General features: G+C 48.7%; 1 protein-coding gene across 1 annotated transcript in view; it reads right to left on the reverse strand.

Moving 5' to 3' along the window:
• LOC122370885 (zwei Ig domain protein zig-8-like) overlaps positions 1 to 17144 on the reverse strand; it is an 88876-nt gene that overhangs the window by 20260 nt on the left and 51472 nt on the right. Inside the window, exons 5-7 of the mRNA XM_043346832.1 lie at positions 8573 to 8769; positions 3848 to 4009; positions 400 to 534 (exon numbers count right to left, since the gene is read on the reverse strand). Coding sequence (XP_043202767.1) covers positions 400 to 534; positions 3848 to 4009; positions 8573 to 8769 — 494 coding nt within the window. The remainder of the gene's footprint in view (positions 1 to 399; positions 535 to 3847; positions 4010 to 8572; positions 8770 to 17144) is intronic.

Consider the following 17144-nt stretch of genomic DNA (forward strand, 5'->3'; position numbering starts at 1 on the left):
GGCTGCGCGAATCACTATAGCGGATGTACTCAGAACGGGCTGGCCACCTTTATATACGGGCGGCCAAGTGGGCCAATTGAAATTCCGGCCCCGGCGGCGGCCGCGCTCGTTGCGAGGCTGGACCGATCGTCAACAGACACGGCAGGGACGGAGCGTCCCGGCATCGGCCCGCCCGTCCGCTGACGGCCCATAGCTGCTGCTAACGGGAAACGGAGCGGACAGGGGGGCGTGCCAGCGCGACATCAGACCGGGGCCGGACGGCGGCCCCCACCGGCGACAGGGTTTTTACGGTGTAACGGAATTGAACTCCGTTCCGGTAAATCCCCGGGCGAGTTGGTCGATCACCAGGCCCCCCTCCCCCCCCACACACACACACACACTCAGCGGGCGGCTGCGTACCTCTCTGATGACGCAGCTGAGACTGATGGACGTGCCTCGCTCCACGTGGTACAGCCCGGTGCCCTCGATCGTCGCCACGGGCTGCACCACGCGCAGACGCGTGAAGTACGACAGCTTCCCCTTGTCCGTAGGAATCTGCCGACAAAAGAACGGAAATAAGTCAGTACGGTAATCACAGAATCACTACCGATACGGAAGAACAAGTGGTTTACTGAGCACCAATTGCAACTGCCGGCCACAGGTCAGGGTCACTCTTATTACTGCAGCTGGGTGTGTGCACAGTGACCCACCCACCCGACTACGAGCCGCTACATTCCTACACCTCCAATCATACGGTGTGCCGGCGGCCCGGGGGCGGGCTGCGGCGTCACGCGCTGACGGCGGGCACGCGCCCCGAACACGCGGCCGAGCCGGCCGGCCGGTGGCGCTGTGCATACACGGACGGCGACAACCTCACGCGAGCCGCCGCCGTCCATTGATTCCGGGCGAGGTGCGCCCTCCACACGGCCATATCGACCCATTTGTCACCAGTCGACGTCTGCTGAAGGCGGCGGGTTACCCCGTCCCCCTCTCAGCTCGGGACAGACGCCCCCGCTGCTGACGCAGAGTTCCAGCAACTGTCGGGCTCGATCGCACTCGAGTGGTGACCAGTTGACACCGCGGGCCGGCCTGCTGTCAGCCGGCCGTCCCACCAGCGTGACACTTGACTGCTGCTTTTGACGGCTGGAACGCACGAGCGACACTTGCAAGTGCTGCGCACACACAGAAAACTGCGCCGATGGGCTTGAGAGCACACAGGAGCGGCGGCTGTTGTGAAGAGGCCAGAAAATGTGTTGCTGTTTTTGACGGTCGAGTCGTGCCACAGTCTCAGGGTGGCTGTGTTGGTGTGGTAGGGTTTTGGTACAAGACTGGATAGCGGCGATTCGGTAGCGGGGATGATGGCGCGTCGCCCACGGAACTTTGTCGTGGAACGTTATTGGGCAAAATGCCAGGGTATGGCAGAGGCAGCACACTTGTTTCTCATACAGAGACTGGTGGCATATTAGGATGTTCTCGTTACTGACGCCTTGGGAGCTACATGCATACTTTGGAAAATAAAACATTTATTGGACTTGGCTTCCTGAGAGGTTGAATACATTTTATGACTGGGTCCAAGGAGTAGGTATGGCCTCATAGGTGTGCTACTAGTTCAAACGCTTAGTAAATAAGTAGGTACATTTTCGATGCATACCAATGGCTTTTCCCACTCGCACCATGCCAGTGAAAGCGCATGATTTGTACATCGTGTCGAAAACAGTTGTTGTGCCTCTTCTAGCCGTTGTTTTTTTTTTAAAGAAATTTAGTCCGAACCTTTTGATAGGAAGGATTCACAAGGACAGAGCCACCGCTAAGCGAAGCTTGTTGCGTTAACACTGCCCTCTACCCTCCGATCGCGCAGTCCCAGTTCTATGGCAGAATTTAGAGTCCAAAGTTTAAAGGTAGTGTGCCACCTTCAAATGATTTCCCATTTTATTTTTCCTAGGATAAGAAGCTTCTGTTTTTACCTAATATCGCAAAGAAAATCAAAAATGGGCCTAAAATAGTGTTTTTTTTTCGCCTAAAAGTTTATCGGTTTTTCGATATGTATAACAACTGTAGTGGGCTCACCTGCAAACAGGCGTCGGCAACAATCGCGAATGCGGCGCACATGTGACAATAAGCAAAGGTCATTATAGAGTTACGACGTACGGGAATGAGTTATCAGCTGTCTAATCGTAGACAACACAACGTCGAATTTAAACTGGAAGCCTGTATTGGTATTGTTTCTTTAATTTGGCTGTCAAACATTAATTTATGGTTTGGAATATTATTTTATGTAAAATAATTGATATGAAACAGCCGTCTGAGCCGTCTCTAAAGTTATGACCCCATCTCACCACATGAAAGTGGCAGAAATGACAATGATCAGCTGACGCATTTTTCTTGGCCGAAGTCAGAGCGCGCGGCCCGACGCACCACCACCGCACCACAAAGTATGAGTAGACCGCGCCCAAAGCCAGGGCCCTGGTAACGTGAGGTAGCCGAGTCGGGGCAGCGTGCGCTGACCCAAGCCGGGGCCGCGGCTTTGGGCGCGGTCTTCCGCATCCCCGGGCAGCCCCGGGCTATATCACATGACACCGGGAGGACGCGCGGCCCCGGCTTGGGTCAGCGCACGCTGCCCCGACTCGGCTACCTCACGTTACCGGGGCCCTGGCTTTGGGCGCGGTCTACCGCACCACCTAACAGGCGTGTTCGAAACCGCAGGAGATGATGATGAACGGGTTTATCGAAACTTGATTGGATGAGCCTATCGGTAATAGCGATTTCAGTGCGTGCATTTATTGTTCATAGTGGTGTGAAATGTGGTTGGGGTACGACCGACAACCCGTCGGGGCGAATTTCGCACTGGGGTACTCAAAATTTGAAGAATTTAAGACGTTTCCATGAGCTTTGAAGGTATGGATAAGTTCTAAAAATCCGGTTCTCCTTATCTGGGCCATTAACTCCATACGGTCCAGGAAAGCTGGCACACTACCTTTAACGTGCGCGCATAGCCGCGTTCGGCCGGTCCCCTCACTGACTTCGCCTGGCTACGGCCTGCCACCAAGCGCAACCATACCTGTCAGGAGGCCCATCAAGCGCCCGTCGCGCTTCGAACCCGGACGGCGGACTGTTATAACCGGGAAGGCGTGCTCTCACCACGCGGAGTCCAACGCTCTACCAACTGAGCTACGGGACCGGTGTGACCACATGGGTAGCAAAGGTGAAATGATCAAGTAGGTACTTCATTCTAGGTTTGTTTGTGCGATAGATGTAATTCGTTGCAGTACGTTAATCCCAATTACGCTAGACGGACCAACATCAACGGTAGCATTCTACCTGCAAAAACTCTACCTTATTTGCTCGATGGTTATATTGATCAGCTTCAGTAGTCGTATTAGAGCATAAACTATGCATAATCAACGGCTGATGCGCAACTAAAAATGACAGATAATCAGCCAAACTGCATATGTGGACACGTGTCAGACAGGCTAATTGACTTTTTATTGGCGACAATGTCCGCTAATGGTTTGATTCCCGGGCAGACCGCAGGTCGGCCGCCAAACATGCCGCAAATGGTGCTGGTCACGCACCGTTCAGGGCGGTGCGGCGGCGCCTTGTTGGTGCTTGGTGCCACCCCTATGTAGGATGGCACTGTATCGCCCATATGCAGAGGAATTTTAGTGCTGGGTAGTGGTATTTTTAAGAAATGGCTTGCATCTGTGTTTCATTGAAGACCAAATGCGACCGCTGCCTGTTAATTGACCGCCCCCTTCGTCACACACATAAACTAACGGGACTGAACTATTTCCTTCCTGACCATCAGTAGCAGACAGACGGATCGGCGACAGACGGCCCCCAATGCCTATCGACCGCGCCGGCCACTGACCTGACACTCGTACAGGCCCTCGTCGCGCAGTTGCGCGAAGCTGATCTTGAGCACCCAGTCGTTGTCCGCCTTAACGTGGTAGATCTGGAACCGCTCGTCGCTGGTGAACACCGTCTTCCCAGTGGTGAGCAGGTGCCAGTCGCGGCGCCGCAGCCACGATACCTGCCGGAGGGGGGAGGGGGGAGGGTACCAGTTGTCACGCTGCTTCATGTTCTGTGCGTCTAGGTGTGGCACATACCCATTACCCATACTAAGATATTGTGCTGTTGATTTGTTTTCTTTATGTACTGTAAGAACAAGAATAAAGTTTAAACATGACTATACATGCTTATGAAAGCGGTGGAAATATTGCAGCTCTTCTCGTATGCCACAACATTACAGGCAACAAGTTTCCTGGTACATACCTATTATATTTCATGTTGAACTTTACGAAAACACTGATGAAATATCCCCAAGTAACCGGAATTTCTGTTTGATGTGAGCTTTCGACCAGGCGCCTCCTTTTACCCATTTCCCCTCCTGTGTTTACTGCACAGAGCACAGCGGTCTCAGGAGGCGCTGGGATCCCCACTCCCGGTCGGAGCACAAATGGGCCATTCGTGTGCGCCCGAACCCACCGTCACGCTTAGTAAGTCGGCATCCGTAAACTTGAAGGCGTCACAAGTATCCAGAGGCTCAGCAGAACGAAGCCACTAATCGCTCGTGAAATTATCAATTATCATCTGTCATAGCCAGAGCCCTTTTCAAACAGTACTGCCATTCAAAGTGTCAGTTTTCGTCACAGTTCAGTGATTGTTTTAATAATACTTTGCATTTGTGACGGGTGGTAGGGCGCTGAAGACGGTGTATATGGCTTCTCCAGGCTAAGTCAGTTATCAACTGATGTAAGACAAAAGGTGAGAGTGTTGCATAGGTAAGTAAAGGCCAATCCTAAATGTTGCCAGTGTTTTGGTTCGGCCATTTTTCATTCGAGACCGCTAGAGGTCAGTTTGCCCATGACAGGGTCAGACCGTCGATAGATTGCCAGGGGTCAGAGAGGTCAGTTGGCGAGCAGCAGGTCAGCCATAAATCAATACAGCAGGCCCAATAAACCGGGCCGGTCGATGCCAGATAGGGAGAACTTTGCCGCTGCAATACAAAAACAGACGGACTCCGCGGGGCGCTATGCAAGACCCCTTGTAGGGAGGGGAAGGCAGGCAGACAGGCAGACAGACAGACAGACAGACAGACAGGCCGACAAACCGACAGTGGGACACAGTGGACTAGTAATAGTGAACTTCTAGCGGCTGATATACAAATTTCTTTCACTCTAAAGTTTATTTATTCTTCGCTTCAGCCATTTTATTCATATCCTTGATTAAGTCATTTGAGATGTCATTCCCAAGCCATTCGTCGAATGTGTCACATTTCAGCTTATATGTCGGACTCCTTTAGTTCATACATCAGCCTCACTCAATGGTCCGGGTCTCGTCAACTTCATATATCACATAAGGTCCTTGTATAGTTAGCACGCATTTTTTTCATTCCGGTTCCCACCGGTGGTATATTTGAACAGGTACAAAGAAAGCGAGTGAGAGCAGCCCATGGAGCAGAAAACAGTAGAGCAGAAAAAAACAGTAGAGCAGAAAACAGAAAACAGTATTTGATAAACTACTCGGAAATTTATATTGAAATAGAAGAGTGATTTGTCGATATCTTCACATAATTAGCTCAGACCCCCAATGCCATTCAGCTTATTTCCCAGGCCTCATTCAGTTTACATCTCCACGTCACTCAGCCCATAAATACCCCGGCCTCATTCAGGAAATTTGTTTGCCTCATTCAGTCAAGTGCCGAGATGTCTGGAAGGCAGACTCACAGCTGAACCTCATTCAGTGAAGACTTATCAGCTGACATGACTCCGACCTCGGATTATGTTAGTTTCGATTTCTGGGGCCGGCAGAGGCCTTGACAACGAGGGGAGGGATGGAGGAAGGGACTTTGGACACTGGACGGACACTGTACCGGGTGTCCCAAAAGTAAGGTCATCATTTGTTTTGGCCACACCGCCAAAAATACGCGATGGATAGAAATAAATAGGACATCATATGAAAGAGCATTTTATAAAATTATATTCTGATATACATATGAGTCAATACATTGGCTCGTAGCCCCACATTTGCTACTTTGCTACATGGCTACCATTTCGGGCCGCGTGCACGAATAGACTGCGTTTTACTTCCTCCACTATTCTGGAGCTATTCTCTGGTGAGATGCCGCTTATGTTTGCTCGGAGGGATCATCCTTTAGTTCTTCCCGGCTCGTTGGGTTGTCCTAAAAGACAACTTTTCCGTTGTGTACCCAGAGAATAAAAATATGAAGGTGTAACGTCAGGTGACCGCGGAGGCCATTCAATGGCGTTGCCCTGACTGAAAATTACGCGATCTCACATCCACTTTCGGAGACAATGCATGATCTTCAGGACGGTGCAAGCATAGTCTCCATCCTGCTGAAACCACTGCTGGTTGATGGTGTCGGCACAGCTGCGTTGCGACGAGCGGAAGAACCACTGGGAGGACTCTCGGCCACCTCTCTTGATTTATTTTCACCCGATTCCCGCTGTCGTCCTCAGGACCTCGAAGCACAGGTGGCTAAGTATACATGCCCTGTGCGTACATTATACCTTTTTTCTGACGTTTCACCGGTTGAGGCGAAACTATGCATGAGTTCAGAGATAGGGCGAGCTGATAGGGTCTGCTTAGGGCCGAAAACTGGGCGGTATTTACCCTTTGTTTTAATGACGGACCCTCTCTAAGAGTTGAATTTCGACCTTCTCAGTTTTATGCCTACTGCTCGGTGTAGTTATGATCAAAAATGGTTTAAGCATGCAAGAAAATAATTTTATGGATGTACCTTGCACGTGTTAAAATTGGAAGTGATTCGGACTCTTACTTCTCGAGATATTTAAGTTTTAAATCATGACCTTACTTTTGGGACACCCTGTATGTGAGGGGAAGTATGGAGGGAGCACTGGACAGCACGGAAGATTGGACAGCACGGGAAGAAGTGGGTAAGGGCCATTGGAGTTAGAGGAGATTCGGTGGTGGAGCTGGTGGAGCTACGGGACGGGAGAGAGTCGGGGGGACGGAGGGAGGTGTATCGGAATTAGGGGGGCTCTGATGGTGAAGCTGATGGAGCTGCGGGACGGGGAGAGTCGGGGGGACGGAGGGAGGTACTCTGACTCGGAGGAGCGGGGACAGGCGGTCGGGCTCGGGAGGGACGGGGACGGGGTCGGGCTCGGGCCCGGGACGGTCCGTCACCGGTCCTCTAATATAACCGGCTGTGACTAGCCGGCTATTGGAGCGATATGTCACCGGCCACCCGGCCGGCCAGCACCGCCGAAAATAGCCGCCGCAGCCGGCCGGCGCTGATGGATGGTGGCGCTAACAAATACACCCCAGCAAACCACCGGTTACCGGGACAGGCCCCACAAGGCATCCAATTCACCGGAGATTCTGTCGGAGATCGTGGCAGCACGGCAGCTCACCGTCATTTATAGCAGCGCGGTTGGAAGGGAGCGATACGGAGGTATGGAGAGCGGGTCAGGGAAGAGTTCGGAATGAAAGGATATTCAAAACAAAGCAGAGCGTCGGGGGCTGGGAAGAAAGAGACGGCGAGAGAAGGGGAGAGAGAGAGAGAGAGAGAGAGAGAGAGAGAGAGAGAGAGAGAGAGAGAGGGAGGGAGGGAGAGAGAGAGAGAGTGAGTGAGTGAGTGAGTGAGTGAGTGAGTGTGTGAGAGAGAGAGAGAGAGAGAGAGAGAGAGAGAGAGAGGGAGGGAGGGAGGGAGGGAGAGAGAGCAGGACTGACACAATAGACAAATGCGAGGGGAAGCCGTATAAAACCTTGCAAATAAAAACAATAACGCAGTGAGGAATCTCTGGCTTCGCTCATAAAACTATCTGCTGCTGCTTGGTATCGCCACGACGCTCCGAAGTCCGACTGCCGAGTTGATGTGTGCTCTCGGCAGTGTCGTGCCGGGCGCTGGATGGGTGCTACGGCCCGGCTCATGGTGGTGACTGAGTGATATGTGGGCCGTATGGGTCGGCGGGGCCCGCCCGCCCCCGGCCCCCTCCTGACGTCACGTCCCACAGTGTCAGCGGGATGGGGCCGATATGGGAACACAGCCGCAGCGCCGCCTCCTTTCAGCGGCCGGTTTCAGAGACAGTGCTGATATTTAGAGGCGGTTGCCAGGGGAGTCGTGGCCATATTTCTGAGCTGGGACAATAGGACCCCGGGGGAGGCTGCGGGGCACCAGTCACACGCCCACGCGCCGGCTCTGGAGAAGAAGTGTTGGGATTTATGTGCCGATGAAGCACACGGATGGAAATATGACTTATTGACCATGCACTTACGCACTGCTGGTAATGCCATCCTTACTTTTGTCTTCATATCCAATACGCTCTTCACACTTTCCGCTGTAGATATAACGTAAATTTATGTTTACACTGGGCCTTTTGATGTTTCTTATCACCTAAACCTCTGTAAATTTCACGTCTACCGTTGTGCCCTCACAGTTCTTCTCGATGTGCCGTGCTTCTCACCTCTGTGGGCCTGCACCTGCTGTCGGCATTGTGTGTTGTTCGTGACCTCCTTCCTGTCCCTCCACCCCTCTCTCACCTCTGTGGGCCTTCCGTCGGCGGTCTGTGCCGGTTGTGACCTCCCACCTGTCCCTCCACCCCTCTCTCACCTCTGTGGGTCTGCCGTCGGCGGTCTGTGCTGACGCCGGCTGGCGGCAGTGCAGGAACGCTGGCGTGCCCAGCTGCGCAGTCGTGTTCGTCTCTGTACCGTTCGCTGAGGTGCTCCGCTGAGTGTGCGAGTGCGCGTGCTCGGACGGGCCGTCGAACAGGGAGCCGCCGTGAGCCCAGTGGCGCAGCCGGTTTCCGTCTGAAGAACAGGGAAATCATCGTCAGGGGTGCGGCACGAAACGGCGAGGGGTCGGCGGCGGTTATTTGTCTGAATATTCGATCGTTCACGGATGTATCAAGTGTAAGGAACTTAGCGATCAACCTGAGAAATGTTTAAGTGGTACCCTCTTTATTTCTGATTGGTAGGGTGTTATCAATCTAGCATATGCATTTGTTAATGGCTAAGCAACTTCTTGACGATTCCTTTTCAACGGATTACACTTTACTTTTTACCAAGAGCAGCGTTTGACTATTGACATTTCTGAAAATCTCCTCGTTTTATTACTTCTGAGTTTCGGCAGCTGAATTTCGTCTCCTATCGACCTCGCCCGTCCGTCCGCAGTCTTCTGAGCACGCGATCCTCGAGCATTGGGCGGCGGTGTGCCTAGTCTGCATCTGACCCCGGGATGTGATCGGGCATCTCGTCAACTCTGCAGCCCTCCGGCAGCGGGAGCTGACGGAGCCGCGGCGGCCCGCTCCAAACGCCGGAGACAGCAGCTGATTCAGAGCTCAGCGCGTCGAGACTCCACCGCCGAGCTGCCGAGATGAAACGGCAGCCGCGCACCGAACGAAAAACGCCGTGTCTTTTTGTTGACCTGCGCTGCTAAACCTTTGTGCCGGCGCCGAGTGACTGGGGCCGCCCACTGCTGAGGACTCTCGTGTGTAGTGGTGTAAAACCGGTGGGCTGCGCCGGCTGCATCAGTCCCTCACAGTCGGATCGGAAGGAGGTCTGGGTATGGTGCGGAGCGATCGGCGGCAAGGTGCCTTGTGACACTGCAGGACTAGCGTGAGATTCGTCGCTATTTTTCATGCCTCCAGCCACTACACTGCAAGCAACTCCACTCGAATGGAAAAGTCGATATATCGCCAAGCGCGCTTTGCGATATATAACTTACATTACATTAGGCTTACATTTCTTTAGTTTTCAGTTTTTTAGACTTAAAGGGACTATCCCACCTTTAACATGGGGTTTGAGTTGAGATAGCCAAGTTTGCGGCGAGGTTCAGAAACCACTATCTATCTAGGTTGCAACCCCCGCGGCCTCTTGGTGTTGAAAAAATTCGTTCCCTTCTCTTGAAAATGGGCCTTGTACAAGGCCCTATCTTCAACATGGAGCGACCGTTAGTGTGACGTCACCTCGTTTAGTCATTCTGATTTAAATGTGTTTGTTTGCTGAAAAATCGCTTAAAACTTGGTCTGAACTTTGTTGTGGTGCCTACAGAGTAAAAAGAATCAGCTTTATGACAGTAATGTGGCCTGGGGAAGGAGGTAATTTTGGGCTGTGACGTCACATATTTGAAAGTTTGTGTTTGGAATATGGGAAGCCTAAGATGTTTAATGAAAAATAAATGCCAGAACCGTGTTCCTGGTCATCCAATCTATAAAGTCGGGCACAATTTAACTGGTTTTAACAACATTTTAGAAGGTGGGATAGTCCCTTTAAGTTTCTACATATTGCCGAACTTCTGGAAGGAAGACATTTAGCAGGCAAATTATTCCAATTGCGATGCGTTTAGAATATCAACTCTTAGGTATTTGTTCATTCGAATTTTTGTTCATGTGGTAGGTATGTAATAGAAATATTTCATCAGCACCAAAAAAAAGTTTATGTTGGAGCTCATCTTAACGTTTATATGCATTTGTAATTTATTATTGTTAATGGTAGGAATTTAGTGTTAAGTTATTTTTTTAATTCCACACTATTATTCAGTTCCGTTATTTTTTCGTAATTCTTTTTATTTCTGCTTGCTTATAAAGAGTGATTTTCCTTCCAAATTTCTTTCATCAAACTAATTGGTAGCAGACTGGTTAGTTTGGGAACGCCTATTGCATTGCAGACAGTGGTCTGCACAGAATAATGATATGGTCCAGGCTGCAACTGGGGACAGAAAACAGAGTGCCATGGCTTGTTGCTTTCTTGTTGCTTCTGCGGGGCTTATGTCAATACCCGGTCGATGTGCAATCAATCCATGGGGTCGATTCAGCCCACACATCCACGCATGGCTAATAGCAAATCTTGCACATTCTGTGTATGTTCTAAACAACATACCTACTAATTTGATGCACAAGTATAAAATCACTAACATCAGGAAGCGGATATTTAGCGGATATTATTACATATTTTCATCTTTTGAAATTTTATCTTCTATCATCTATTTATCTTTTGAAAAAGGAAAATATTGACTAAGTGTCTTTTAATGTCAAGTGATGTCAGTAAGTTGACATTCTCTCCTAATACCTACTATGCTATGCTACTCCCATCAATGATACTGTGAAGTGCGTGGTTGTTCGTTTTCCTCTTCATACAATTCATATAGATGACCATTGACCAGTCACTCTACGACTGCATCGTTTTAATTGCTTGGATTATGGACGAATACCTTCGGGGATCACTATGACATTCAATTTGCCTTCGGTGTCATCCCCGGGATTATGTGGCCGATCCAACAGTTCTGTCGATTTTGCAGTGACATCCCGCCGGGAAAATGTTTCAGGATTGCTGATATAGTCAGCTGCGTAAAATGCGCGGATTAATATGTTATGTTCCTGTTATCTGTGTCGCCATGAACAATGAGCTTGCCCTGATTATTAAAATCAATAATCACTGTATCATCAGATATGTTTTCTAATGGCAACGAATTTTATTTCGTTGTAAAGGAAAATGACGTGTTTCTCATTGTTCTGATTGTTCTTAACCCGCTCCCAGATGGGGTCTGCCGAGCAACGCGGTCTGATGGGGGGGGGGGCATTTTGGCCCCCCCCTCAGATCTCGAGAACCACGCAACATAGCGACAAGCGGTAAACGGTGTTGGATAGCCCCAACGGGGAACTACCTTGTGACCCAATTTCATTGACCTCGGTCAAACCGATGACGTCACAGGTCAGGTCAAAGGTCGAATTTTCACCGTTTCCAGGCATTTCAAGAAATGCGTTGTAAAATCGAGTAAAATGCATTTCATTCAAAATAATCGATGGAGAAATGTTCTTCAAACACATATTTTGTCATTTGAGGTCACTGATACCAGGTCAGGTCACAGAGGTCAGGTCACTGGGGGGTCACAATATGAAAGTGTCGTGTGATACATGTTTTATGGTCCATTTTACATGACAAATGCGATTATGTGGGTCAGACAGACTTTAGGGCCAGCTTAGGTCACGTTTTGGTCAAGGTCAGGTCAAGGTCAGGTCAAGGTCAGGTCAAATTAGGTCAAATTTCAAAGTTGATATTTTTGCATAAAATGGGTATCGATTCGATGCAGCTCGTCACGGGGAGTTCAATGGTGGTCTCCGTTTTGCGCTACAAGGTATACAATTGCTAAAAATTGAGTTCAAAAATTTGACGTCATCAATTTTTAACAGTTTTTTCGCTATAACTTGGCCAAAAAAAAGAGGTATCGGTCTAAAATTTTGTATGTATATCGAAGAGTGCAGGGACTATCACATATATTCCGGTTTTTTCGAAATTCGAAAAAATGGAAATTTTTTGAGTTTTTCTAAAAAAAACAATTTTTTTTTGAGGGTCAAAATCTCAAAATTTCGAAATTTCGAGATTGCAGTTTTGTAGCGCTGTGTTTTCTCTACACAACCACATAAAGAACTTTAAAATTGCTTGTTAACTGTGGAATTGGTGAGCGTTTCAAGATGTCATGTTTTTTGCTCATTTTTGCTCGAACATGACCTCAGTTTGACCTCAATAACTCCTGACCTGAGGTGACCTGCGACTTGCAATTTTGTGTGAAGGTGTCAAATTGATGCCCGATAAGGTACCCAAAATTTGGCGGCGCTGCGCGCCGCCGTTTTCTCGCTATTTAAGAAAAACCACAGGGGGGGGCCAAAATGCCCCCCCATCAGGGCGCGGTTCGCCCCGTTGGGGGGGCCATTTTGGCCCCCCCTGTGGTTTTTCCTGAATAGCAAGAAAACGGCGGCGCGCAGCGCCGTCAAATTTTCAGTACCTTCCCGGCCATCAATTTGACACCTTCACACCAAATTTCAAGTCTTAGGTCAACTTAGGTCAGGAGTTATTGAGGTCAAACTGAGGTCATGTTCGAGCAAAAATGAGCAAAAAACATGCAATCTTGAAACGCTCACCAAATCTACAGTTATCAAGCAATTTCAAAGTTCTTTATATGGTCTAGTAGACAAAAAGCGGCGCTACAAAACTGCTATCTCGGATTTTCAAAATTGTTGGTTTTTGACCAAAAAAAAAATCAAAAAATTGATTTTTTTTAGAAAAACTTTTGAAAAATCCAAAATTGTTCCGAATTTCGAAAAAACCGGAATAAATGTGATAGTCCCAGCGCTCTTCTATATACATACCAAATTTCAGATCGATATCTCGTTTTTTGGCCAAGTTATAGCGAAAACACTGTTCAAAAATGATGACGTCAAATTTTTGAACTCAATTTTTAGCGATTCTAGACCACGTACGACAAAACAAAGACCACCAATGAACTCCCCGTGACGAGCTGCATCGATTCGATGCCCATTTTATGCAAAAATATTAACTTTGAAATTTGACCTAATTTGACCTGACCTTGACCTGACCTTGACCTGACCTTGACCAAAACGTGACCTAAGCTGGCCCCAAAGGCTGCCTGACCCACATAATCGCATTTGTCATGTAAAATGGACCATAAAACATGTATCACACGACACTTTCATATTGTGACCCCCCGTGACCTGACCTCTGTGACCTGACCTGGTATCAGTGACCTCAAATAGCAAAATATGTGTTTGAAGAACATTTCCCCATCGATGATTTTCAATGAAATGCATTTTACTCGATTTTACAACGCATTTCTTGAAATGCCTGTAAACGGTGAAAATTGGACCTTTGACCTGACCTGTGACGTCATCGGTTTGACCTAGGTCAATAAAATTGGGTCACAAGGTAGTTCCCCGTTGGGGCTATCCAACGCCGTTTACCGCTTGTCGCTATGTTGCGTGGTTCTCGAGATCTTAGGGGGGGCAAAATGGCCCCCCCCCCCCAACCGGGCGCGTTGCTCGGCAGAGCCCAACGGGGCGCGGGTTAATAGTTTTAACCCTCGCCCGTAAACGGCGATCTGCCACCTTCGCCCATGCAGGGGGGGGGGGGGGTTGGTGCGACCCCCCCTTGGCGTTTGAAAACGGAGCGTCGTAGAGCTTAGCGGAAAAGACCAACGGATTGCTCTCGCCGAGATCTCGCGATTGGTGGTATATTTTTTGGTCCTAGGTCAACATTTGACCTACTTTTGACCGGTCAAAGGTCAAATTTTCGGAAAAATAGACTTTTTTCAACTTTCCGCGGCGATTGCGGCAAAATGGTGGAAGATATCGACTTGAAACCTTCACTATCGTGTTCCTTGATCAATTCTCTATCGTTTGGTATGTATTTCGTTTCCCTAGCTCTAAAAATGCCGCGTTGGGAGCGCCGGAAGTCGGCAAGGTCACAGTCGGCGGCAGAAATTCGAAAAATGAAAATTTAAATTTTTGAAATCTGGTTGTATTTTTGGATTTGGAAGGTCCATTTGCTCCCTATAGAAGCTAATATTGCTGCATATTCCCATTGAGGTGACAAGAATTAGCAAAATAGTGGTTCGGGCGCTTTTCAAAAATAGTACCGGACGCTGTTCCTCTTGTGACGTCATAGCTCCGTGACCTGACCTGACCCGGTCAAGTTTCTTATACCATATGATAGCCAATACTTGCCCCAACATGCATGGGAAGTTTCATCACGATCCATCAACCGATGTCCGTACCACCGGCAGGAAACCTCGGGCGTTGGCACTCAGTTTGTGAAAATCCGGCCGGAGGCTGTTCCCTTTGTGACGTCATAACTCCGTGACCTGATATGACCCGGTCAAATTTTTTTTTTATCAAAAGATGCGCAAGGCTTGCCCCATAAGGTACCCAAAATTTGGCGGCGCTGCGCGCCGCCGTTTTTGCACTATTTCCGAAAAACCTCAGGGGGGGGGGGGTTGCACCAACCCCCCCCCCTACATGGGCGAGGGTTAAACTGTTTTAATTATTGCAACGCTACTCCTTATCGTCATTCAGTGACCTATTATGAGTGTGTCAGGGACTTGAATTAACCCGCGCCGGGCCGGTGCTCCGCGACTTCCGCGCCGGGCCGATGCTCCGCGACTTCCGCGCCGGGCCGGGGGGTGTCTGAACACCCCCCCCCCCCCCGTCTAACTCGGCTCCTGGGCCACGTAGCAACACGCGGTAAGCGGCATTCGAAAGAGCGTTAAAAATAATGACGGAAATACATCAGTCATTTTTTTGGGTCAGGTCAAAGGTCAGGTCGCCAGAGGTCATCAAAGGTAGTCATGTAGTCCATTTCAACAATTTTGGAAACTGCCAACGGCTAACTCGGGAACCAATAGAGCTACAGCGTCACGGAAAAGCGCATTCGATAGCCCTTTTACGGGCCTTTCCTAATATTGTTCTCAGATTTGACCTCAGGTCAACGGTTTAGCCTCCAGAGGGCAAAAACTGTAAAAATAGCAGTTTTCAGGAAAATGGTTTTTCGTCAATAACTTATGACTCAAGAGAGCCACGACATTACTGTTGGCAGCATCGTGTTCCTCTCGTCGAGACGCGTCGAATGAACTATTTGTTGACCTTGAAACGTCATTTGAAAAAAAAAATTGACCTCAGGTCAAGGTCATGACCTGACTGGAAAGGGTCATGTTGCATATCAGTCGATCCGTATCGTCGATCTGAATACATCTGACGTGTTTTCATATCTCTAGCACGTCTTTATCAAAAGTTATAGCAAAAAAACTGCTGGTGACCGTTCATGATCTAAGATGACCTCAGGGGCACACAAAGAGTTCACAGGTGCATTTTTCCGATTCAATGTGTCATGGTTACCTATGAACCGATGTTTGAGAGAGTTTTGAACATCATTCGTCCAAAAGAAGCGCATTTCAATTTTCTCCAATTGACTTATAATGGAGAGGTCGCACAATTGACCTGACCTTATTTCACAGATATCAAAATTCCGAGAGATACATTTTGTACATACTGTAACTTTTATCAATCGCTGAAAGTTTCAAGGCGATCGTTCAGTCGGTGTAGCTATGACGAGGGTTGAAACTTTTTCTGAGGTGAGGTCACTTGACCTGACCTGGTGACCTGACCTTGAAAGCCCTGGATCTGAAATTTTTACATGTGCGGAAAAGATGTATAGACAAGTGTGCCAAAAACGGCGGCGCTCCGCGCCGTCGTTTTTGAAATATCTGCGAAAAACCGCAGGGGGGGGGGGGGAGGGGGTGTTCAAACACCCACCCGGCCCGGCGCGGGTTAAGTGTTGTGGATGTTACACAGTTTGGAACTTGTAAAATGTTTCTAAAATGAAATGATTTAATGGTACTTAGCGGTATGGACCTCCTGGGTGTCCCTTGTCCAATTATCGTTTACAAGGTCAAAAAGAAGGTGCTGGTAAAAATTTACGCCATCTCCGCTAGGAGGCTGGGTATTCGTCCTACCCCGGATTCCAGCAATTAATTTGTCTTCGTCTGCACGGCTAAGTTTGGCGAAGAGCTGCTGTATCAAGTTCGGTGGTGTGTAGTTGGGGGCACTTCACAATTCATCTGGACTCTAACTTTTGGAATCGGTCGAGCGGCCAGCACACCCACTCTCACCATTGAGATGACGCAGATACGTAGGCGAATCAAGACACGGGTCTGCGTGCTCGCCTGTCAAAATCATAGATGAATATTGAAGTTGTTTGGTGCGAATATTAGGCTCGTAAAAACAATGACTCATTATCCGCCTAATAGGTATTACATATGATATTACAGATACAGTAATGCAGATATTACATATGGTATAACATATGACAAGGTGCCACGGTACCACGATGATAATATGTAAGGCAAACATATCCTGCGGCGCGCACCCTTCATTTCGTGCATACAAAGCCACCGTCCAAATAAATTACATAATGAAAATATGCTGAGCTTCATTCTCTCTTTTCTCATCTCTAGTATGTATATCAGTTTAATACATGCACGCTAATAGCAGTTCCGTGTAGTTTCATGCACTGTATTGCTTGTCGACGGCTATGTAGTACTCCCTTAGAACTAACTAATCGATTTCCAAATTGCTCAGGGTGGCGGCGGACGCCTCAGCATGGCGCAGAAGGCGGCGCAATTTACCATTGCTGACTTGAATGAAGCATTCCACTTTGAGAGCAGTTGTTTACATATTTACTGTCAGCTATCGGCTAATTAAGTCGATCACGAATGGGCCATCCATTTACGACCCACCACATAAACATTTTAGTATCGCGGGGCACATCATCTTGATGGAAAACTGGCGTAGTAACCACAAATAGTCTGAAAATGTGAACTTAAAGAAGGGGGCATA

This window comes from Amphibalanus amphitrite, unplaced genomic scaffold, assembly GCF_019059575.1.
Source record: "Amphibalanus amphitrite isolate SeventyFive unplaced genomic scaffold, NRLGWU_Aamphi_draft 001180F_arrow, whole genome shotgun sequence".
NCBI classification, from domain to species: domain Eukaryota; kingdom Metazoa; phylum Arthropoda; class Thecostraca; order Balanomorpha; family Balanidae; genus Amphibalanus; species Amphibalanus amphitrite.